The sequence below is a fragment of the Triplophysa rosa genome, linkage group LG2, assembly GCF_024868665.1.
Source record: "Triplophysa rosa linkage group LG2, Trosa_1v2, whole genome shotgun sequence".
Taxonomy (NCBI): Eukaryota; Metazoa; Chordata; class Actinopteri; order Cypriniformes; family Nemacheilidae; genus Triplophysa; species Triplophysa rosa.
In genome coordinates, this window is record NC_079891.1 from 26,538,957 (window position 1) to 26,564,392 (window position 25,436).

At 38.1% G+C, this 25,436-nt stretch overlaps 1 protein-coding gene across 1 annotated transcript; it reads left to right on the top strand.

Moving 5' to 3' along the window:
• Positions 1-969: 969 nt before the first annotated feature.
• Positions 970-25,371, top strand: rorb (RAR-related orphan receptor B). Its single transcript, XM_057351113.1, has 10 exons — positions 970-1,236; positions 15,717-15,802; positions 16,564-16,705; positions 17,711-18,130; positions 18,219-18,340; positions 19,405-19,537; positions 19,651-19,758; positions 20,227-20,337; positions 20,551-20,663; positions 20,783-25,371. Exons 1-10 carry the CDS (start codon positions 1,230-1,232, stop codon positions 20,939-20,941), a joined length of 1,401 nt encoding a protein of 466 aa, XP_057207096.1. The 5' UTR covers positions 970-1,229; the 3' UTR covers positions 20,942-25,371.
• Positions 25,372-25,436: the final 65 nt, after the last annotated feature.

Sequence of the window (25,436 nt, forward strand, 5' to 3'; positions counted from 1 at the left end):
TCAACAACCGTGCTGTCACTGCTGGACAATACCTTACAATCTCAAATGGAGCGGCCTGCTTTATTGTCATGCTCGCTTCTTGTCATTACGTCACAATTATGAGTTTGACCATACAGGGGAAATGGAAAAGAAAACAGGGAAAAAATAAGAAAAATGTAGGTCAGTGGTGATGTGCTCTGGGCAGTTAGTCTTTGCCTTGCCTGGATGGGTCTATGGCACAGTCTCCACCTCCCCCCTATACACACACGCATACACAGGCAGTGGGCAGTTTCATATGCTATGCTATTTGCTGTTAAAATCGATGTAGTGGATGAGCCCTAATGAATAGGCCTATGTGATTTATAAATTATTATCTTTAAAAATGAAATGATTTGTAGAAATTTGAGGTCATGTGTTTTTTTATTTATGTATTTTTGCACCCTAAAGAACTTAAAAACATGTAATTGTTGCTTTTGTTTTCTTTATATGATGACATTTCATGCACATGAATCAAATATCTGACAAATACATATTTATTGTATTTAGTGTAGGCTGTAATGCAAATGTCTGCTACATTTCTATTTTAAAGTTCTCTAAAATAATCCACAGATTATTTCCTTTTATTTGTATAATTATGTACATCCACACTGCACAATCTCTTTTAAGGAAAAGAAATAGGCCTACTATCACTTAATAATCCTAATAATAACCGTAATGAAGAAAGTGTTACAAGGAAAAAGAAAAACGCATAAAATAACTGCGTGCAAAGGAGTTCTTGATTTTGTAGAGACATCACTGTATAACGAAGTCTATGCACGCGATGTGTGTGCACCGTGAACAGTCCCGCGTGTCGTCCGGATACACAAGACTGTAAAGTGTCGGACTATCAGCTTTAAACAACTTAATGACTGAAGACGCTTGAAAGTAGGCGGAGCAAAAAGTGTCAGTCCAATCCGGGGTTCCGCGCGCCTCCCGTTCACTCTCCTCCGCGCTCTCGGAGGCAGTGAAAACCTCCGCTGGGTATATGCGCTCGCAGATGTCATGTGAAAACGCGCATGCTTGCCTGAAGAGTCGGACCACCGCGCTGCTCCCTCTCCACCGCTTCACGCGCGCCTCTGGAATGGTTTTGCACGGCAGTCTCGCATTTTGACGTTGACAAGACGAAACTTCACGAAGGATCTTGTTTTTTTTACTCTGGTTTAGGTTTGTTTCTTCATGACTGACGCGTTCGGGAGCAAGACGCCACCACTATGCGAGGTAGGAACGCAACCGTCTCTGACAGCTCGGTTGAGTAATAATAGACTGTGGTCTTATTCTCATCTCAGTATCCTGTCCACACAGTTTATTCTGTTGTTGTCGCTTCCATAAATTCATTCTATTCGTGTTAATGGAGATTTTAAAGATACACGTGAAGTCTAGATATGTGTCAAATGAAGAAACGTATACACATTGACAAGTGTTCTTTAAAGCAGCTGCATTTCATGTTCGGGTACATACGAGCATTAGAGTTCTGAAGAGAGCTATGCATCACATTAATCCCAATCTCGTGTTTATGAAGTCCACGCGCCTTTTACAGCCAGTTGTTTTATTTAGAGAACGAGACAACAACTCCGTTCCAACTTTCCTAAAGGGTGTTGTTCCTAAAGAGTTTTGTTTATGTGCTTCCAAATACGTTACGGTACCGATTTGAGGGCTTGTTTATTTAATGAAATATTTATATGGATGTGAGATAAGGCAGCCTCTTACAGTAGCAGTCCAAAGTCTCTCTGGGTTTATGCGCAGAAAAAAGTGAACACATTGGGAACAGCGTTGCATCCAAACTACATGTGTTATTCTGGGAAGTGAGGTGAGTAATATTTTAAGTCAGACTTCCACGGTGTGTGTAAACGCATGAGTTTGTGCCATGCGTTCTACTGACCCATTTCCGTCAGTTAGGCGCCGCTGCGCGCTGAAAGCGTCGAAGTGCAGCACTAGTGTCCGCGCGACCCGTGTTGCGAGTTTATACACGCGTGGAGCAGTGCGCGCGCTTTCCCTATTCCACGCGCTGTTGTGGGCTTATTAGAGTTGCCTTCGTCGTAAAGACTATAGATAAGAGCGTGCAAACGTATCTGAAAACTTCATGTAGATTTTGGTGAGTTTGAGTTGAAAGAGAAGTGCAAAAAAGACAGCCCAGTGCAAAAAAGAAAAAAGTATTCAGTTATTAGTTTGCAATATTAGTTTTTCAAATTTCAGTTCATGGTGGCGTCTTTGTCATATTTTTTATAAAATAGCAGGCATATAGTACTGTTTTCAAAAAAGTTTTGTTCACAGGTTTAAAGGGTTAATAAAAATAATGAATATTAATTTATGTAGGCTATAATGTGTATCATTGCCAGAACTGTACATCATTACATCGAAAACATAACATTGGAAAAACAGAAAGATGTTATGTGTGTTATTTATTAGTTTTTCATACAGTAAAATATTTTAACAAATGCAGCCTATAAATATGCAGCCTATAAATAAATTAAAGTTTCGACATGTTAAACATGGACGGGAAATCAAGGTTGCTCCTCTTTTACTCTGCCCGGACAAACTTTTGAATGCGCTCTTAAGTGTCCGAAAAGTGCGCTCGTCCTGGGAACCGCTAAAAACTCCATCTCTGTGACACAACATATCCTCGGCCCCAGAGCATCTCTCTGCTTCTCTCTTTCCATGCCCCAAAGGACCGTGTCAGAAAGAATTACATCAGAAGAGGCCACTTTCTGAACCCGGTTCCATTGGCCAACTGCGGTGCTCCTGTTTTCCACTACATTGTCATTTAATTGTATAGAAATGAAATAAAATGAAAAGACTTGAAAATTTTTAACACAAAACATATTATTATATTTGTGAATTTCATGTTAGTCGTCGCCTCTTTGGCAAAAATGCATAACAGATTTTTTTAGGGTCGGTAATAATTTCCATTATTTGTTTAATGTGTTTAATGTATCACAACGCTTTCATTTGTTCTTTCTTTAAGCTAAACTTAATTTTGTGTAGCATAATAGACAAAAAAACGTTGAAATGAAATAAATCTTTCATTGATTATATAGCCTATTTATTCAACATTCTAGTTATTATGGGTTTTAATTACAATTTACACAATATTGCATGTTTGTTTAGGATTTAGTTATTAGCCTGTTCCTTCAAGCAGACGCAAGTCTATTCATTAAATTATTGTTGACATTTCATTATTTTACAATGTTTATTGCTTTATTTTAAACATCACCGTTGATTTTTTTAAATAAGAAAAATAAAATTCTGGAATGCTTTAAAATACTTTCTGAAAGCATGCATTTGATTTATCTCACTAATACAGTTAAGTTTGTTTGCTGTGTAAAGGTGTTAATCATTTACACAGATGTTTTCAATTGGTCAACGAATTTGTGAGGTTGCTTTGCTGATCAGACACAGACATGCAATGTGTTTCAATACATATCTCAGGGGTTATGGTTCCCATTGTAGTAACTCTAGTTCTTTTATCTGTTTCAAACCATGTCTTCTCTAGTTCATTGTGTAGTGCTGCTTCAGGGCTGGTGTTAGTTTTCCCACAACTCTGTCACACGCAGATCACATTCAAACTGATCACATCCAAACCCCCTCCCATTTTTTATTTGTTTGCTTTTTAAAGGACAGCAAGGAAACTTGTCTTGTGCGTTTACTCCATGTCAGCCTGTGATTTCTGTGAATATTACTGAGCTGTATTGCCATGTTGTTTTGCCCAGGCTCGTCTCAGTACGTGCTGCACAAAACTCAAAGCCGCAGACACAAAAAGAGACAAAGTTACGCATGAACTCCCAATGCCAATAGCTTTTAGCATCACATTGGCTTCCAGAGGGAGAGGCCCTCTCTCCATCGACCTGCTTGACGTTGCGTGGCTAGGCTTGCTGAAGAGTTGGATCAATATGGCCTGCTTGACCATGAGCAGGAACCACACAGCAAATCTTTTGTCCCATGTATGTTTATATATTACTGGATTATTTCTGGATTATTAACATAACATATGTTAATTGTTAACATATAGTTAATGCGGCATGAACTAACATGGAAAATTGTATTGACATTAACTAACACTAACAAGACTTAAATCATGCTGAAAAAATACATTGCTCATTGTTAGCTCGTGTTAGTTTATGCATTTACTCATGTTAACAAATGCAACCTTATGAAGTGTAACATTTGTTTAACTATCACTGTTCACATGACCACAATAAAGGATAGATTACAAACTGCTCCAAATCTTTAAATAGGCAGTAGGCCAACAATAACTATCAATAACTGTGCTGCTGTTTTATGTGCTGTGTTCTATATAAAATATATGTATAAAACTTCATATAAATTGAAAAGAAAACACAAATGTAATGTAAAAGTGTACCTTGAGGTATTCCAGTGTGATAAATGGCTAAAGCTATTGCTGACTTTTTAATGTCATACTTCATAAAGTTCAGCACTCAGATCGTTGGGGTTTCCAGTAGACACAGACAGGACAATATATCTGACGCCGCAAGACAGGGTTTCTACACTCAGGTTTATGTTTACTGTAATTTGTTAATTTCACTGTGGTCCTAGTGTTTCACTTTGAAGTCTGAACATTAGATCGGTACTAATATCAAATGATCAATTGTTTATTGTAGCTGTTAGTTTCTTCTCTGTTCTGCTGACTAATAGCTTGTACTCACGTAACCTGAGAAAGATTAAGCAAAGAAAACCCAGAGATGTAATCTCCTAAAGTGAGAACGAAACTGAATTGCGCAGCCGGCACAAACCTAATCCATTCAGTATGCTACATTCTTTAGTCCCTTCATTTTACAGATTTCAAATAAATTCATTCAGAGTGCGACTCGCATTTTACGAAATGAAAGGTTAACATTTTTATTCTATGTAAGTGTCGTCTTATCCCCTCAAGTGTTTTTGTGAAGCATTGTAGTATTGACTGACAGTGTCATCTGTTTATCGAGACCTTGTTTAAGATGCTTCAGTGTGCATGAGAGAACATCTCTGAGAGATGAAACTATAAGGCAAACATTTTTTGCGTTGTGTCCTCCCCGCGGTGTTGCGGCAGCAGCATTTCTGCATGTTTTCTCTGCCTTGCTGCTTGTCGGTTTTATTAGTTCTCTTTGACTGGTCTTGCCTTCACTTGGTGTTCATTCATTCAGCAAAGTGTGCTGTGGATAGTGACACCTGGGGCTTTTGAAATGCTGCAGGAGGGGTCTGAGAGGCTCTGCGCATCATCTTTGGAGAATATTTTAGATGTATCCATTCATCAGACACTTGTATTCAAAGTGACATTGCACTCGGGTTACACATTTTATCGGTATGTGTTTTTCCTGGGAGTAGAACCATAGGTTGTGGCATTAATTGCTAGGGGTCACTACTGAAGACAGACATTACAATACATGTTGTTCATTCATATTCTGAATGCAGTATACGTATACTACCTGAACATAATTTTGCTGGTTTTGTCTTTTCAGCATGATACAGTGTGTCCAGAAATATATTGTTTCTGTTAAAAGGCTTACTGTTACACCTCAGACACCGAGGAGAGAAAGAGACAGAGAGAAACTTGCGCCTATACTGTAGAGGCAGAATTAAGACACATTGTTATGTAACACAGAAATCGGATCTAAAGGAGAGCTCTCTCACTCTCTTTCTGTGGTATATGAGTTTGTGTCCTCAATCAGTTTCCTCTTTATTTACTTTAAGTGAAAATTGATGTCAAGATGGACGCTATAGGAACTCATATTTCATTACCATCCCATCCATTGCATCTCCACAGTGCACACCTGACCTTACACAGCAAACTTCAAAGGCAGACTAATGTGATTAAATGTGCTTAATAAGAAAATTACATATGGAATGGGGTATACGCAAAAGGGTCGATGACGTACTTCTGCTAAAATCTCAGTTTCAAGGTACGTCAACAAATATGAAAAAAGCAAAGTGAAATTTAGAGGCATGATCACAGAGGCACTTAACAGTGCTCACCCGTAGTCCTGTCGGTTCGCCGAAATTTTAACGTTTTCTTACTAAACACAATCCCCTGAAAAATCCCTTTGGTGCTATGAGAGCGGAAGTGATCTAGCTGGCTGAGATTTTAGCGGAAGAACGTCGTCGTCCCGTGTGCATATAGCCTACCCCATTGACTGAAATTTTAAAAAACGCGTATAACAGGAGAGTTGTTTGTGAGCCTTTAAAACAGGCTTTTAAAGAGATTTGGATGAAGAGCAGAAGTTAAGACAGATAAGGATACTGATATGGAGTGAACAAGAGAGGTAGAAGGATGAATGAGACTGAGAGAGAGAGACTGAGCTCTCAGGTGAAGAGAGGCCTTAGTTTGTCTTTGTGATCAATTTGCTTCTTTCAGAGAGGGGCTCCTGGGGCCACTTTGGGGAAGGACCTCGTTACATGGAATTAAATTGTGGCCTAAGGCGAGCTATTACCATCCCGTCCTGAGAGGAAAGCTGTAAAGAGGCACACAGAGCACACACGCACACACATCTACATACCAATATTTAGAGAGCAGAGGCATTTTGATAGAAATCAGGGCTGGTTTGCCATTTAGCTGCCGACAGAACTATTTCCGTGCCAGCTGTGATGTGAAAACATCTCATGTCCCAATACTGTATGTGTAGTTTGTAAATAATATGCAATAATCAGTATCACAGTAAATTGATGTCAGTTGTGGCAATCGCTCAAGAATGATGTTTACTGAATATTTTTATATTTTATTCAAATATAACTATATCTGTAGAATAAATTTGAGCTTTATTGAATCCCTGTGTAGTCAAAAGTCCAATTATATAAAAAAGTGCTAACATAGTTAAACACCCCATTAAAGAATAGTCTTCAAGCTTTATCCTCCAAATCCCTTTCTATTGCTTTCTTCTTCAGAGAAATAGTCTGATATCTGTTACCATTTAATTTCTCCTGTTTTATGAGTTGTGTTTCATAAACTGGTCATAAATTGTTTTATAAGTTTTTGAATGCAGCTGCAAAGCTTATATAATCGGCCTCCTGTATAAAAAAGGTTTAATTTGGACATTTTGGTTTTCATTTTTCCTTATAAAGTAACTTGCACAAATGGTCAATGTGCTTAATGAACGGAATCTTTTTTCTTGTCAGTAATGGTCAAAATGTTCAACAGCTTTTTTGTAGCAATTTACATTCATGTTTACATATAAAACTTTTACTGTACATCCTTAAACCAATCATGTAGGATTATGTAATTCTGAAGGGAGAAGACTGGGAGAGGACACTGTCCAAACACACACATATGACACAACTATGCTACCCTTAGGTTGAGTGACTTACTAACCCATTTTAACAGTTTACACAACACACAACACACACAAACACACATGCAGAAGCCCATTGGGCCACAGCGACAGACTGTGTGTTACAGTATGTGCAAACCCTCTCCCCTAAAAACAACTTAAAACTGCTTATAATGAAACATAAGTCATCAGTTTGTTGCCAATGACTTGTTAGTTAAACACTTGTCCACAGACACATTGTTTCTTAAAGGAAAGTTCAAAGGTTGATGAGGTCAATGAGGTTGGGTTGGTTGAGAGCAGGCAGGTCGTGAAGGTCAGACGGATAGAGTGAGGCTATCGTAAAAAGGGCTGCGAGTTCTTTTGTCTTCTGTAGAGGATAGTCGTCTTTAGTGAATTTCTCTGAGATAATACAGGTCACTCTTTTGTCCGGATGCATCTGAAACAGCTTTCCTGTAGCTCAGTGGTAAGAGCATTGCGTTAACAATGCAAGGTTGTGGGTTCGATCCCAGGCATTGCACATGCCTATGTATAAATGTATAGGATAAAGCAATGTAAGTCGCTTTGGATAAAAGCGTCTGCCAAATATGTAAATGTAAACATATTAGGCTTTTTGAGAGATGTATCCAACAATTAGGGGTCCGGCCAGACAACTTCCTTTCCTTTATTTATGATGCTTTTTTCAGTCTGACATCACACAGGGATGGGAAGAGAGGATGTATAGAATTGTATAGAAAAATGCTTTATCTATTCTTGCCTTTGCTTAGCATCTTAAAGATGTTGCCAGTTCTCCTCTATTCTTTCTGTCTCTGTGTTACTTGTGCATTTCCTCATTGACTCTGTGATGATGATGAGATCAGATGTGGCCCAAACTGTCTGTTGTAAGATTTATTGTTCATATAGGAATCTCTTTTATACAATCCTGTATAAAAACAGAAATTTTATGGCAGCTGGGGCACCAGAAATATACTGTAAAAATAAAAAAAATGTGGACATTATACGTGAAAAATCTGTAAAAAAAAACAATTAAGAGAAAAATTCTGTTTAATTATGTTTTTATAGTGTTGATTATTAAGGCTAATGGCAAATAATACCATTTATATAATATATATAAACACCTGCATTAAATAAGTTTCTGAGTTGAATGTGTTTTATTGCTATCTCTTAATACATTTTATTAAACAAATATGCTCTCATGACACTATTAAACAAACACACAGTTCTTGTAGTTTTATTTTCAGATATATGTTGTGCTGTGTTCTTTAGATGTTGAATACATGCCAACGTGTCCCCTTCTGTAGCCTCAGCGAGGCAACCAATCACATCTCAGATCAAAGATGCCTGAGTCTGGCACAGCTGATGACAGGCCATTGGGGAAATGCCTGCAGCCTCATCAACAAATGCACACACTGCACTAAAGACATAACTCCAGCAACACTATGCCTTCTGACATAAAAGTGCTCAATACACACACACACACACACACACGCACGCACACACACACACACACACACACACACACACACACACACACACACACACGGTGGGGCAATATGGTTCAGGAATGTGAGCACCTTCTGACTCTCTCTCTCTCTACAATCTTACTCTTCCTTAAAACATTTAAAAGATGGAACAGGAATAAAATCAGAATAATTAGAGTTTTCACACAGCCCCTAAAAAAAGCGTTTGTACAAGAAGGTAGTGCAGGTGCGCTTACCAGAATGATCTAAAATGCATTTAAAAATGTTCATCCATTAAACCATTAACAGCTAGGCCTCAGCCACGGGTTTAAATACGAGCCAATGTGCTAAATAGACAACAGACGTACAGCGTGATTTGCTGTGCAAGAATACATCAAGAGCAGTAGCATTGACATTAATAAAACATAAATAGATCACAAAGTTAACATTTACCCAATAATAGTTATTATTATCTTATTAAAATGACTTTACAGACACATAATTCCAAGTTTTAGTTGACGTTTTTCATTAGTCAATGAGCCAAACAAGGACTGCAGGTGTTTCGCTAATGTACAAGAGCATGTACAAGAGTGAATCTCTTAAAAGTGGTGCCCTTAAAAACATTGTGATGTTTAAATAAAGATATTGCGAGTGGCCAGATACATATATCTTTAAGACTAAGAGGCATAAAAAGTGGAATATGTCGTGTATTCCCATACGGAGTTGTCCCAATTATCTTTTTTAGTAATCCTCAGCGGGATGGTTGTGAGAATCAGGATGATAATGTTGCTGACAGTGAAGACTGTGTAGCTAAACGCCCAAGGACTTTATCACAGAGCCCTTCCCTGAAGGAAATGATGTAAAACATAGATGAACGCCACATGCTGTCACAGGCTGCCCCTCTTGAGTCAAGCAACCTCCACCCCTAGGCACCTGTCAATCTGGACAATGTGCCACCTAATGGTGGTGAGCTGCCATAACTACAATCCCCTCACCTCGACTCTTTAAACATGCAGTAAATGTATATTTGTATGCAATGGAATGGACAGATGTTGGCTCAAACACTACACTGCCCTTACTGGTGCCTTTTTGAGTATGCATCATCGAATGTTTGTTTCTACTAAAGAGATGTTGACTGTTGACATGCTCACAAGTGTGCGTGCTCAAGATAATCTTCCACCTACACAATGTATTAGCATCACTGTTTAGCATATCCCAACAAGGAATATCATTGGGCCAGCTGCCAGATGACAAAACAACATCTTATCGTATGCATACAGGCGAGATTTACAGCAAAGGCTTTAAACGACCTTCCGTCTGCAGGCTAAAATAAAAGACATTGACGTTATCAGTTCAGTCACCTGAAGTTATGCCGCAAACTAGGTTCCAGGGTGTCATTATCATTTTATTAAATGAATACCCTTAAAAATAGCGACGGTAAAATTACATATCTATGTAATTCATACGTAACTTTATACGTAATATATGTCCTGAATAGCAAAACCTGAAATATATACTTGTATTTCTAAATAAAAAGTATAATTTTGTAGTTATGTTCGTACTGTATAATCCACCATATACTGTATCAGGTTTCTGTATGGATACACTGCATTGTACATTTTCAAGAGACTGTACACAGCTGGCAGGCACTGTAGCAAAAGTGACAATAATTATCATGTAAATTATGAATTACCAAATGATTGCATCATGAGCCATGTTGATACACATCTGTCTCCCAGACAACCGACATGACAGCTGGTACAGATAGCCAATATTTATCAGCGTTCTACGTCGCGTGCGGGCGTGCATGTGTGTGATAATAAATGAAGTTGCAGGGGTGCTCATATCTACTTTAATGAAGCTAATTAAAGAACTATTTAGAGAGAGTGGGAACTTCTCCTGGGACAGAAATGAGCTTCATATCATTAGGAATCAATTACACCATCCACGTGCCTCTCGCGTGTGTCTGCCTCGTTCACTTTACACGCAAATGAATCTCTCAAACTCCCGCCACGGGTATCAACGCTGTTTGTGTGGAATCTAAAACAGTGTCTCCCTGTGATTTGAGTTTGCTAAATGTCTTGTGTGGTATCCGCAGTCTCTGTCCATCTTCGGCTAAGCCTGGAGGGCTGAGCCTGAGCTCCTCTTAACTGTGGAATCGCCAGCGTTGCACTCCCTTTCTTACATAACCCCCCGAGTGGCCTAAACCTCATGAGCAACGGCAGTCCGAATAACCACATGCTTGCTTTTGTCAAATAACAGTTTCATTTATAAGTGTATATCGACTAATTCCGACTCCCTGGTTTTACGTTGACGGGTTTTGAATGTGTAATGGTTTTATCAACACGATTTTAGCTGTTTTAATTCCCCAATTAACAACCCTCTAGGTTTTCCGTTTGCATATTTTGAGGTTTTTAATCCTTTAAAAAAAGCTAAAATTAGTATAGCTGAAACAATGAAAAATGCACAGTGTGGTTGTATTTGTAGGGCTGGCGATGACATCACATCCTGTTGGAATGTCATGGTGGTGTGGATGATCACTCTGACAGGCAGACTATACACCCCTCCTACCCACAAACCCAGGGAGGCTGTGGTCGTCCTGGCAACAGTGACATTGACACGGACGTCTCCTTATTACTTATGACAGGTCTACGCACACAGGCCCTGTGGCCATTCTAACACACAAACAGACACTTCCAATATATTCATCCAGACCAAAAACTCCCATACAACCCTCCACCCACAAAACCGCACATATTTCTTAACTTTCACTTGCAATTTCTTCAATTATATTATTTTAGATAATCCAAACGTTTACACTGTGTTGTACATTACAGCAACTACATGAACATAATAATAAATACATACACATTATAGCGATACATAAACACACAGCATGGCATATGGCCTGGCAATGCTAATGCCTTGTTTTTCATAGGGCTATAAATAGCTGGATGCCGGTTGTGTACAGTTCAAGATGTAAGCAGTATTTTATAACACTTTTTTGTACATCTGAAAGTGTTCACGACAGGTTTAGGGCTCTATTTGACCCAGTTTGGTTTTGGCACTAGTCAAAGTGGGTCATGAGAGAAACCAGTCCAGTGTTTTGAGACAGTGGCCAATAACTCAGAACTCACTCAGTCTCTGACGCTTGTTATGAAGAAGCATGACTTGTCTGCTGAAACATAATGCTCTATTATTTGACCTTAAAAGCAAGGACAGCGTGTGCTAGTTTTTCTTTTTGAAAAACTATTTTTATGTATTTCAGTTTATGTGCACCCTAAGGGCTTCGTAGGAACCGTCCTACATTTGTTTTTACGATCAAAATCTCACGAACGTACGCACCAAAAATCGCGAATGATCTTTAAATTGTGCGCAGCTGAACAGTCTCAGATCTTTGGCTTGTAAAAAATGTTTCATTTAAAGAGCACCTGTCAACATCCAAATCCTTTACAAGAAGCAAGAATGGCTTATATTTAGCTGTTTTCCTTCTGAAACCTCGCATCTCCATATTTTATTTTATTTTTAGTCATAAATCTTTTTTTATGGGTTTTGCGAATTTATAATCAATAAAAAGTATTAAAAAGGGCTTGCCAACTTTGACAACACATATTTAATCATTAAAACGTTTTTACATTTACTGAAAAACAGCGAATTTGGACATACAAGGTTTTGGAAGGACAATGATGATTTCTAAAAACACGCAGCACTCGGACAAGCAAAAGTGCGTACATCTGCTCAGACCCTGATGCGATGTGCAAAGCACTTTTCCACGTTTATAAAGCTTTGTGGATAAGAGTCCAGTCGTTTAAAGAAAACATATATTATTGTGGTTTCTATAATCTCACTTGTTTATTACTTCAGGAGATGTGTTGCATTAACCCAACCCAAAGGAACTTGAAAAAATTGTCTTTGCAATAAAAAACATATCTGTATTTACTCGAGTGCAACCGTTTTCATAGAGTTCAGGGACAGGCAGTTGACAGAAGGTGACATTGCCATGGGAACAACCTTGCGTGTGGCGCCTATAGCTGAGGGTCGTTGAGGGCGTACCCCCACCCCCTTAACCGCCAAACTCACAGACACTGGCTTTGGTCTATCGTGTGCTAGACAGAGACAGGAAGACGTATAGCTAGACCAGCCACAGCTTAACTATGCAATACTAGTCAACGTATATGCATGTGTGCACGTCTCTGTGTTAATCCAATTACGCTGTCCAGAATGTGTGTGTACAATTTTTAATGCACATATTGCACATAACTATTGTGTTCCTGTGTAGCTCAGTTGGTAGAGCATTGCGCTAACAATGCAAGGTTGTGGGTTTGATCCCAGGGAACACACACTGAATGAAAGACATGTATAGACTAAAATGCACTGTAAGTCCCTTTGGATAAAAGCATCTGCCAAATGCATAAATGTAATGTAAATGTAACAGGTCTGAAATCAGTTCAATAAATGGATTGCACATACGTTCAGAATACAACATACAAGCTCTCCACATATTATATACAGTGTAGTTATCCTCTCTGAGTTTACATTGTCTCAGTCAGATTAGCAGCACACACACACACGTGTATGTATTCAATCATAGATGCACTCACACTTACAAACCTCTGAGCTTCGCACGGCGGTCTTGAGTCAGGTATGTGTGCTTTTGTCTGAAAATGAAGACGGATGTTATAGGTAAGAAACTATTTAATTGACATTTATTTTACTTTTATCCAAAGCAACTTACAAATGAGAGAGCAATAACATTTTGTTTGTCAACCAACAATACGTGCAGTTTACCAAGCTTTGTTTACATGAAGGAATAGAGTTGAAGTTCAGCTGTTTTGTGCTTTTAGTTTGCTTTGCAAACGATTACAGTTGTGTTTTTTTGTGGAAGACGCTATTAGCCATCTTCCTGATCTGTAAGTTAGATGATATTAACTTAAAGGAACAGTTCACCCAAAAATGAAAATTCTCTCATGAATTACTCACCCTCTAGTTGCTCCAAATCAGTATAACTTTCTTTGGTCTGAGGAACACAAAGAAAGACATTTAGAAGAATGTTAGCAACCGACATTTCTGAGGCACCCTTGACTATCATAGTAGGAAAAACGATTGTCATTTTTTGTTTAAATTGTGTTTAGCTCAGTTTCTGTTTGTTGTAAACGGGTAAGAAATGTTTTGTCAGGTAACCTCATAATTGCGTTTCATGTGCTAGCAAAATGATTTCATATGATTAAACCAACATTGTAAAAGTTTGCTGTAGTTTTGCAGCAGGTTTGCCAGTAACTTACTGTAGATTTGATTACTACTTAATATTTTCCTATTAGTAGCCTACTGTTTTTAATTTGAGTTAAACTTTACTTTAATCAAAATTAAAACACTTTGACTTTTGAGATTCAAAATGAGCAAGAAGAGACTGGATTAGCACAGCAACACTGCAAAACAATTACATTCTTCCTAAGCATTTTTGTTTTGTTTTCTAGTACAAAATATAAAAAAATTCTTAAATGATGATACATTTACATAACAAGAAAAGTGACCTAAGATGTTTAGTCTTGTTTTATGAAAGAAAATATAAGAACTAGGTAAATTAATGTTTAAAAAAAATTGTAAATTAAATCTACAGTAAGTTACTGGCAAACCTGCTGCAAAACTACAGCAAAGTTTTACAGTGAACCTGACTACTTTAGTTTACAGCAACAAAATGAATGTTAAATATATGTTACCTTTGTTTACAGTGTCATATAGAAATGAATGAAATTGGGTATAACTATAGCAATCTTAGCTTGCATGGCTACGTTTTTTAGTAGTATCGTTTTGAGATTGTTGATGGATTTGTTGATAGAGTTTTTAAAAACTGAGTGATCGTCTCTGTCACTGTATCGAAATTGCATCTGAATCTGCCAATGCTCTGTATATGTTTCATTTGTAAACATTATTTCTAATTTCTTGTCCCTTTAGTCCAAAGCCTAAAATGTAGCATTTGTTCTTTTTCTGTATGTGATTATAGACCGAAGTGATTTTGTGTTTGAGTGAGGAAAGATTAATAGAGAATTGCTGCATCAGATAAGCCCAGTGAGAGCAGGGGAACAAGCATGTGGAGAAATAATTTAGGATTAGATTGGGTGGCTAATCTCTTTATTGTAAGTGTGCAGTCTCAGCAGGGAGACGGGTTTCTCTACTATCTCTGCACCTCTCTCTATCTTTCTCTCTATCTCTCCCAGAGGTTTTGTCTGTTTGTTCTCGTTTTACATTTCCTAGTTTCACATGCTAGAGGTGAAAAGGTTGGAGGTTTATGGCCATGTGTTTGTAGTAAGTCGCTTTGTAGCTTCAGTTTGTAGCTTTTCCTACATTGGTCTTACAGCAAATGTGCAAGGTTGTTTTAAACCAAGAAAACACTTGACTAATTAAAGCGAACATTACGTTTAAAGAGGCTAATGCAAAAATGCATTTTCATGTTTTTCATGAGACCTTTAAGGAAAATGCTTAAAGGGATACTTCACCCAACAATGAAAATTCTGTCATCATTTACTCACCCTCAGATTGTTCCAAACCTGTATAAATGTCTTTGTTTTGCTGAACACACAGGAACACCTTTGGAAGAATGTCAGATCTCACCCCCCAGTTACTGCCATAGTAGGGGAAATAAATACTATGGGGGTGAGATTTGACAATCTTTTGGAACAATCTAAGGGTGAGTAAATGATGACAGAATTTTCATTTTTGGGTGAAGTATCCCTTTAACCTTCAGTTATAGTACATTGAGGGGACTCTCAGCAAGTGTAATCATCCAAAAACCACAAATTGCAAGAAAAACTGTCTCTCGACACAAATTATAAAGGCGCATCCTGGTCCAACGTGAAGGCAACATCGTGCTTAGAATGCTTAGAATTGAGGTGGTCATTGTCACCTGAGAGGAACTCTGCTGTGCATCTTCAAAGCAAACAATGACGAATGGTTGTGTAATGTTTTCACCTCTGTTCGCTCTTTTCAGCTCAAATTGAAGTCATACCATGCAAAATCTGCGGAGACAAGTCATCGGGCATCCACTATGGAGTCATCACATGCGAAGGCTGTAAGGTTAGTGAATGTTTTTTCCTTATTGTCTTTTCTATTGCAACCATCAATGGCCTTATCGTCCTAGTCACTTATGTTGCTTTTGCACTGTTTTTGGATCAATTGCTTGGTCCACCGCATCCACCATTTGTGCCATCACTGTGAGTACTGTCAACAGATATTTAACACTGCACCAATAGGTGATGAACGTTGGAGATGACAGTTTTACAGTGCTATTGAAGTATTTGTGCCTTTGTATTTACCCTCACAACTAGAATGGCACTCACAGTCGTCTGGACATATGCCAAAAATATGAGAAAACTCCGAAGCGATAATTCATTTATGAAAAATTCTTCAAATTATATGTGTGATCAGAAGTGTTATTAATACTGCTTCAATGTTACTAAATAAAACATTTTAGTGTAAAAGCATCCAAGGTTTTTTCAAGGTTGTTTAAGCCAGTGGTTCTCAAACTTTTTCATTGTAAGGCCCCCTTTGTGTAGAGTGTATCGCTTTGTGTCCCCCCCAAATAAAGACCTTTGACATATAATTTTAATTAAACCAAAAACATATTTAAGTATACAATGCTAGAACATTAATTCTTTTGATTTGTGGTCTTATTTTTCTGAAGTTTGATCGCACAAAATTTATCATACATTTCTATATTACATAAAATTCCCCCCTTTTGATACAGCTTGGGGCCCCGAGTTTGGAACCACTAAGTGATTCAAAGTTTAATAATACTTAATAGGATGCATCTTTCATTGTTGTTGTGTCCATTGTAGGGTTTCTTCAGGCGGAGTCAACAGAACAACGCCGCATACTCTTGTCCCCGTCAGCGCAACTGTTTGATTGACAGAACGAACCGCAACCGCTGCCAGCACTGTCGGCTACAAAAGTGCCTGGCTCTGGGCATGTCCCGGGATGGTGAGCGATATCATATTGTTTTATAGAAAAAAATTACATGTTCTGTTTCAAAACCGTGTCTCTTGCATTTTACCTCCAGGGAAAATGTTAAGGCAGGATTGCATGTATACTTCATGGAGAAAGCAATCCCAAAATTTCCTTACAAAAAAGACGTTTATTCAAGTGTGCTAACATTAAAAAAAGAAAGTTTAGAATCAGAAAGAGCTTTATTGCCAAGTATGTTTGCACATACAAGGAATTTGTTTTGGTGACAAGAGCATCCAGTACACAGAAACAATACAGATTTAAATAAGGGCCTATGTGTATTCGTTTACTGTTACACTTAAAGTATACTTAGAAGTACACTTTTATAAACTAAAAAGTGGGCCAGTTTGATAAATAATACACTTACAAGTATACTAGTACTAGTACTAGATAGCAAAGATCTCTGATTTAATGCTGAATTAATGTTAAAAATATCTAATTTAACATCGATTCAACGTTTAAAAAATGATCTATGCTCAAAAATCATCCAACAATGCTTGTCCTTACAAAAGAGAAGTTTATTCAAGTATGCTAACAGTAGAAAAATAAGAAAGTATACTTTAAGTATTATTTGTATATACTTCACAGAAATGTTTTATGTGCTTTTTAGAAGTCAACTAGTTGTGTATTCAAAGTTCAATGCCATTACATTATAAACAAAAAAGTAGGCCAGATTGGTCCCAAGTAGTATTGAAATAATACACTTACAAGTATACAAGTACTAGATAATTGATTTAATGTTAAATCAATGTTGAACATAACCAATTTAACATTGATTCAATGTTTAAAAAACTATACTGTCAGTCTCCTTTTCATATACTTCACAGAAATCTATTTTATGTGCTTCTTAGAACCAACTTTACATTGATTCAAATATCTGGCATAAAGAATAGTCAAAATTCATCACCCATCTTTAAAAGCACTTTAAAACTCCTTAGTCCTAATCTCCCAGTTCATTTTCATTTGTTCTCCCCTCGCCAGCTGTTAAATTAGGCCGCATGTCGAAGAAGCAGAGGGACTCTCTGTACGCAGAGGTGCAGAAACACCAGCAGCGGATGCTGGAACAGCGGCAGCAGCAGACGGGCGAGGCGGAGGCCCTCGCCCGCGTTTACTCCTCCAGCCTCACCAACGGCCTCAGCACCCTCAACCACGAGATAGCAGGCACGTACGCCAATGGTCACGTCATAGACATGCCCAAGGGACAGCCGAACGCCGTCCCCGGAGGCTACTACGGCATGGACTCCACCCAGCCCAGCCCTGATCAGTCTGGTCTGGATATGACAGGAATGAAGCAGATCAAGCAGGAACCCATATACGATTTAACCCCCGTTCCCAACCTCTTCACTTACAGCTCCTATCAGGACAGCCAGCTGGCACCTGGAGTGTCCATGGGGGAGTTAGGTGTGGCTAACCATGAATTTCATATTAGTTTTACTGCGTTTCAAATGAACTTACTGTTGACAACATCCTCTGTTTTTCTCTTAACCAGACCGAATCGCGCAGAACATCATAAAGTCCCACCTGGAGACGTGTCAGTACACAGTAGATGAGCTTCAGCAGCTAGCCTGGCAGACGCACTCCTACGAAGAGGTCAAGATGTACCAAAGCAAGGTGTGAGGTCACTTCCTCAATCAGCCAAGCACTCTCAATTCTCCTCGTTCACAGTCGTACATTCATTTACATGCTTTTACACCTGGTGCCGGCGCTCATCTCATGTTTAGTCAGATTGCACCCTCATAGTTCATTAGAGTATCACAGTCGACTGGAGCCGATACTATCTGACCTCTGCAGCCATCCAGAGAGAAAGAAAGAGAGCGAGCTAACGGATTAAGCTAACGAACACTCGGAGCACAATAGTGGAGGGCGCCAGACGTACTACAAAAGCCCTCTTCATTTCTCTGTGTCAAATGGATTATGGGTAATTACAGAGAAGCCCTTTGAAATGGTGCCTATGAATATTCTTTATGCAGGGAAAGAATTGCAGAGCTCACCAAAGCAATTTGCTGATATCACAATTTCAATATTCAGTGCGCTCTGTTGGAACATATCGTAAATGAAAAACTACAAATTATTTTTTGTTGCAATTTTTCATGATGAGTTGGGAAAAAGTAACCATTACTTTTTAAAACTAAATTAAAACTGGAAGTGCTGTGCTCTGCGCTGCAAGTCTAGTTAAAGCTCAATGCTTTATAAAGAATAGTGTAGATGAGTCTGTTTGTTTAAAGAAAATTAAACATGGAATACATATAAAACATACTGTACTTGCAAAGACGCACACCACATAATAAAAAAGATGCATCGCAATGGCATTTAAGCACTATCCCAAACAAGCTTTGTTGCATAACCAAATTCACCTTTGCTGCAAACATTAAAGGGATAGTTCACCCCCAAAAAAGTCATTCGCATGACTCTTTCTTCTGTGGAACACAAGATATTTTGAGAAATGTGTACAATGGAAGTCAATAGGGGCCAATGTTGTTCGATTACCAACGTTCTTCAAAAGATCTTCTGCAGAAGAAAGAAAGTCATACAGGTTTGGAATGACATGAGGGTGAATAAATGATGAAAGAATGATCCTTTTGGGGTGAACTATCACTTTAATATAGAAACAGAAAGTTTTGCAGGTAGAAAGCAATGTCAAGCTTACCCATGAGGCCTCGGTGTGTGCGTTTCAGACACGGGACGTGTTGTGGCAGCAGTGCGCTATACAGATAACTCATGCCATTCAGTATGTGGTAGAGTTTGCCAAGCGCATCACTGGCTTCATGGAACTGTGTCAGAACGACCAGATATTACTGCTGAAATCAGGTGAGGAGCACCTGCTAAAACACCACAATTATCAAAACTATTAACGCTATTATTTAATATCATCTAGGTAACAAATAAACATTTTTTAAAATATGTGTATTGCTCTTTTCCAGGTTGTTTGGAAGTTGTGCTGGTCAGAATGTGTCGGGCATTTAACCCTCTCAACAACACGGTTCTGTTTGAGGGGAAATATGGAGGCATGCAAATATTTAAAGCTCTAGGTACAACATGGATTTCTCCCAGATTTTCTGCTCCAGTTCACCCAAAATAAAAATTCTGTCATTGTTTACTCACCCTCAAGTTGTTCCAAATCTATATAAATGTCTTTGTTCTGATGAACACAGAGAAAGATATTTGGAAGAATGCTTGTAACCAAACAGTTCTTGGCCACCATTGACTACCATAGTAGAAACATTTACAAATTCCCTACGTTCCTCAAAATATCTTCTTTTGTGTTTAACAGAACAAATACATTTATAAAGCATTTTTTCCTACTACGATAGTCAATGGTGACCCAGAAAGGTTTGGTCACAAGCATTCTTCCAAATAAAGACATTTATACAGATTTGGAACAACTTGAGGGTGAGTAAATGATGACAGAATTTTCATTTTTGGGTGAACTGTCCCTTTAACGCTAAACTGCTGGTGATAATACTGTATAATACATATAACATGGTTATCACCTGCAGGCTGTGATGATCTGGTCAGTGCAGTGTTCGACTTTGCCAAGAGTCTGTGTGTACTGCAGTTAACAGAAGAGGAGATCGCCCTGTTTTCTGCTGCAGTGCTCATATCTACAGGTCAGACCCCAATGCAAATCTGAAAGCTCAGTACAAGCATCTTACTATAGCATCTCAAAAACAACAAATATTTTTTGAGTATCAACATGGACAAATGAACATTCAGTACATCTACTAATGTGACTGATCGTATTGCTACTGTACACATTTTTTTGCAGCGTTACAGTATTTCCACAAAACACACACTGATTTTATTTTCTCTCGTGTTTGTAGACCGGCCGTGGTTAATGGAGCCCAGGAAAGTGCAGAAGCTACAAGAGAAAATCTACTTTGCCCTGCAGCACATCATGCAAAAGAACCATCTGGATGAGGACGCGCTAGCCAAGGTAGGTCATTTCAAGTGATCCAAAGACATATACACCTCAACTCAAATAGAGAGCTACATTTAGAATAGCATTTTTAGTCACATGACCCTTATTCCACTGTTCCTCCGTCACTGTTGTAGCTGATTGGTCGAATCCCCACGCTGTCGGCACTGTGCTCTCTCCACACCGAGGAGCTACAGGCTTTTCAGCAGCTCCACCCAGAGACGGTCAACATGCTTTTCCCACCCCTTTATAAAGAGCTCTTCAACCCTGATGCCGCAAGCGTCATGCCCAAATGACCGCGCACATTCAATCCTACAACAATGGATAGAAAAACAACAGGTCTTTCCTTCAGCAAGCGATGGGCCGACGATGAACACTGTGTCGCAGTACCCACCATATTTTGCAGCTACAAAAATTTTTCGGAATGTCCTGCACTTCAAAAAAATTTCGACTCAATTTCACCGGTACAGTCATGAGAATGTATATATGCGCACACGAAAAAAGGCGCCTTCAAGTTTGACCAGAAATGTACAGACTTTAGGACAATTTAGGTGTCTTTAAATTGGGTAAGTTGATTTGTTTGTTTGACCCATTTTTTTGTTTTTATAAAATATTGTTATATTGAAATGAGGGTTGAGGATGCATTCTAAAATGATCAAGTAGTCTTTTCTTTAGTACAAAGCGGTATTCCAGTATTAAATCTCCTTCTGTTAATATTTTAGACATTATTTAAAAACAACACCGGCCTGTCTATAAGGCCCGTACCTTGTCTATGTCATTTTTCGTATTTGTTTTGTAGTTTTACCTGTACAGAATATTCGAGAAACTGGTATAAGGTCAACAGGGGACTAACTTTGTTTGGCCACGTTTAAAAGCCTTGTCTGGGCTATGTAGATATGTATAAAAAGCACACACTAATTTTACACTTTCAAAGTGAGGAAAATTGATAATGGATACTTTCCATACGTAACTATAGAGATATATATTTTACGAAAAATGTATGGCCGATTAGCATCTTGTCAGTCATTGCTGCAATAACACTTTCTGCATTAACTGCTACAAAACAATCCAGTCAGTCGTGAATTACGGGAAGCCCTCACAACTGCTTCTAATCTGTAATCCTTTTTACCCTAAATGCCTCAAAATATGTTCTTACTGCCACACAGCCAAAACCAACACATTAGTGTAGTTAAGCTATAGTAGCTCTTATTCTGGGAAAGCATATTTACCTAAACAATCAGATCTCTTTTCTGTTGCCTTCAAAGTAGAATCTGTTACTTAAGCAATAATACCTAAACCATCATCAAATGCCCAGATCAGGTAGAGTAGGTTTAAAATGTAACAACACTCATTCCTTGTACTCAACAAGTACTCATCATTTGTTTATTTGTAAATTTATTTAGATATTTCCTCTTGTTGCAATTTGCAATAGTGACCCAATCTGTAAAAACCAGGCTAAAGTCTAGTCTAAAGGAGACATTATGTGATAATCAAAGATAATTGAAAGAAGTTCGATTTCAAGCATTAATTTCATTATAACTTTAATCTTTGAAATGGTCTTACTCCGTTAATATTAAAGATATTAAGATTACACTTTCACAGAATGTTCTTTACATTATGTAGGACAAGTTTATGTAGAAAACAGTAAAGCACTAAAAAATTACTTTAGCTGCGAGTTCACAGGCAGGGACACAATTTAGGTTGACTCGGGATATTTTAAACAAATCATTCTTCAATCATAAACTCTTTTAAAATGAAGCATTCCCAATATAACAGTTATTTGGTTTATACCAATGTTAGTCAACAGCAAACATACAGAGTTACTAGTGAAACTTTGAAAATAATTTAGGAGTTCCCAGTTTTGGGACGGGATCCTAATGAGATTCTTGAAGTTCTTCAAGAACCAAATAATGTATCCTACTGAAACCAAACGAAGTAATCAAAAAAATGTCTTTTGTCTTGTAACTTAGCTGGTCAAAAATTATTTTAGCAAAGCAAAGAAATAAATAAGGATGCATTGACAGGCATTATTAAATGGACAGTTCACCTAAAAATGAAAATTCTGTCATCATTTACTCACTCGCTTGTCATTTCAAACCTCTATAACGTTCTTTCTTCTGCAGAAGACAAAAGAAGATATTTTGAAGAATGTTGGTAATCAAAAAATGACCATACAACCTGCATTGGTTATTCAATAGAAGTAAATGGGTACCGCTGTTTTTCGGTGACCAACATTTTTCAAAATATCTTCTTTGTGTTCTGCAGAGAAAAGAAAGTCTTACAGGTTTGACATGATAAGAGGGCGAGTAAATGATAACGGGATTTTCCTTTTTGGGTGAACTATCCCTTTAAAAAGACACAGCAAAGCGTTTTTACATCATCTATAATGTAGTTTCACTGACAATCATCTTTGTGTCATTATTTAAATGATCAGTACACACATTGCAGACTCATACCACTGTGTGCAGCTATTATGACAAGAGTGTGTGTTGTTCAGTCAGATAAAGTTTAAGACACTTCACAACATTCTCTGAAGAAGACAGTTTGGGATTGGACCTGCTTGGTCCAAAGAGAAAACTTCTGGAGTACCATCTCATCCCACCAGATGGCGATTATGACAGCGCTTTCCCCTTGACCTGAACTAACTGGATCTAAAGCCATATGTCAGTTTCATATGAAGGAAAAAGAACATTCGAATTCACTGATCAGTGAACTTTAACCTTGACGCATTTATATTGTGAAATGCACTTGAAAGCACTTAATTATAGAGGAATAACAACATGAAGGACACAACATGCACAAATTTAGTCAGTTGAAGCAATTCTTAAACGTTCTCTCATTAACAAAACACTCAGCCCAACGTTAGTGAATCAATTCCTTGATTTTACAAATTCCTGTTCAAGACAATCAATTATGGGTGCAACTTCTCAAGCAACCGTCTCAGGGACTTCTCTTGTAATATTTTCAATAGAGAGTACTATTTTAAGAATATGGACCTTTTTAAGGAAAACATACAATCACAGCGGTTTCCTCAAACTCGAAACCCACCCAGACAAGGCTTTGCTATGTGTATGTGTGTAAAAAGCGTGTACCTACTGTATCGACGAGAGGTTAAACAGGCTGAAATCACCTGCTTTCTCTCTTTTTGTAAATATGGACGTGCAGAGAAGCACCAGCGGTGATGTCTGTGCTCCAAATGAGAAACATTGTAATTATTAAGCATCTTCTGAAATGAAATGGATTTTATGTAAGTTAGATTATTTATACAGAGCGTTAACAAGCTGCTCTATTTCTATTTCTATGCTCATTACAGAAAACGGATGAAGTCGGAAATCGCGTTTTAAACGTATGAAGGCATTTTTTGTACTAGACTGTGAATCGAGGGCGAACTTGTATATGTGAGGTGGAGAACACTGTTAGGTACTGTAGCAATAATGAAGCATTTACTACAGTCATGTTTGCATTCTAAGATTTTTATTTTATTATAATTATATTATTATTACTCTGTTGTTGTTCAGTTATCTTTGCATGCTGGTTCATAATAATGAAACCTTTGGGCTTTTGTGTTTTCTTATGTGTTGCGGGAGGGGGGTATCGGGGAATGGGGGGGCATTTTAATCTGAACGTTACCTGGTAGTTGTTCAGTGTTGAAACTGAATAACACAACCTGTTCATTCTTTTAACACACACACACAACATATTTCTTATTGTGTAGGAATAAAAATTACACAGTCGCTTTGGTTTGCTATCACAATCTTACTATGTGTTCTGCTAATCTAAATGCCTCTAAAGCCCAAAATATACGAGTATGCACTTGCCCTACACCTGACATGAAGGAACATATAACACACGTGTGTGTGTGTGCGTGTGTGTGTGTGTGTGTGTGTGTGTGTGTGTGTGTGTGTGTGTGTGTGTGTGTGTGTGCGTGTGCGTGTGTGTGTGTGTGTGTGTGTGTGCGTGCGTGTATTTGAGGTACACCCTTGTGTAACCACATACAACTGCTGAAGCTCCTCCAACACTACCGAAGCGCACATCATTTCGTTTTTATTTATAAATCTGAATGTGTCTGCCTCCCGGATGAAGAAAAACAAACAGCACACGAACAAAGGTAGCATCTGTTACCAAAACTCTTATGACTGTACTCTATGTACAGGATCTGTGTATGTACTAAATATGTATAAGAGATGTTTTTGTTTTCAAGTGCCATAGCTAGTGTGAAGTAAAGCTGAATGGCATACGGGGTAGATGCTTTACTGTATAAGCCGTTTACTTGAGAAGCAATCATAAAAGTGGAAATCAGATGCAAGTGTGAATATTCAGACAACCAATTGTTTGTTGATGGAGATAGGGCTCTGATGGACAGAACTTGAGCACATGTCCACAATGTAAAGCACATGTAGCATGGGGGATGGGGGTTAATTTGCCAAGAGCGTGTGTGTGATGTATTGCAAAACAGTATATAAATGAAGGGTGAATAGCATTTTGTATGATAAACTGATTATGAGTGGTTGCGTGAGCGGGGGTTCGAGTTTGAAGTGCGGCATTGTGGGATGGACATGTACAAGTACTGATTTATCAGGACCTTAAGGAGTCTCATTGTACATATTAAGCAAAGGACTTATGTGATTTTTGTTAAATTCTATATTTTATGGCTTTTGTAGACATTTCTTTGTGGGATAAAAAAAATAAAGAATTTTATGGATGCAATCTCTGTTTCTGTTTTCGTTTTTCGTTTTTCTCTTTGAACACAGACAAAATGCACATTGTGAAAACAATATCACAGAGATCATC

What these genes read in the sequence shown, in the direction of transcription:
- rorb (XM_057351113.1), top strand. An exon ending in TCAAGATGTACCAAAGCAAG is followed by an intron (nt 18,341 to 19,404) that starts GTGTGAGGTCAC and finishes TGTGCGTTTCAG; the next exon opens with ACACGGGACGTGTTGTGGCA. An exon ending in TGCAGTGCTCATATCTACAG is followed by an intron (nt 20,338 to 20,550) that starts GTCAGACCCCAA and finishes TCGTGTTTGTAG; the next exon opens with ACCGGCCGTGGTTAATGGAG.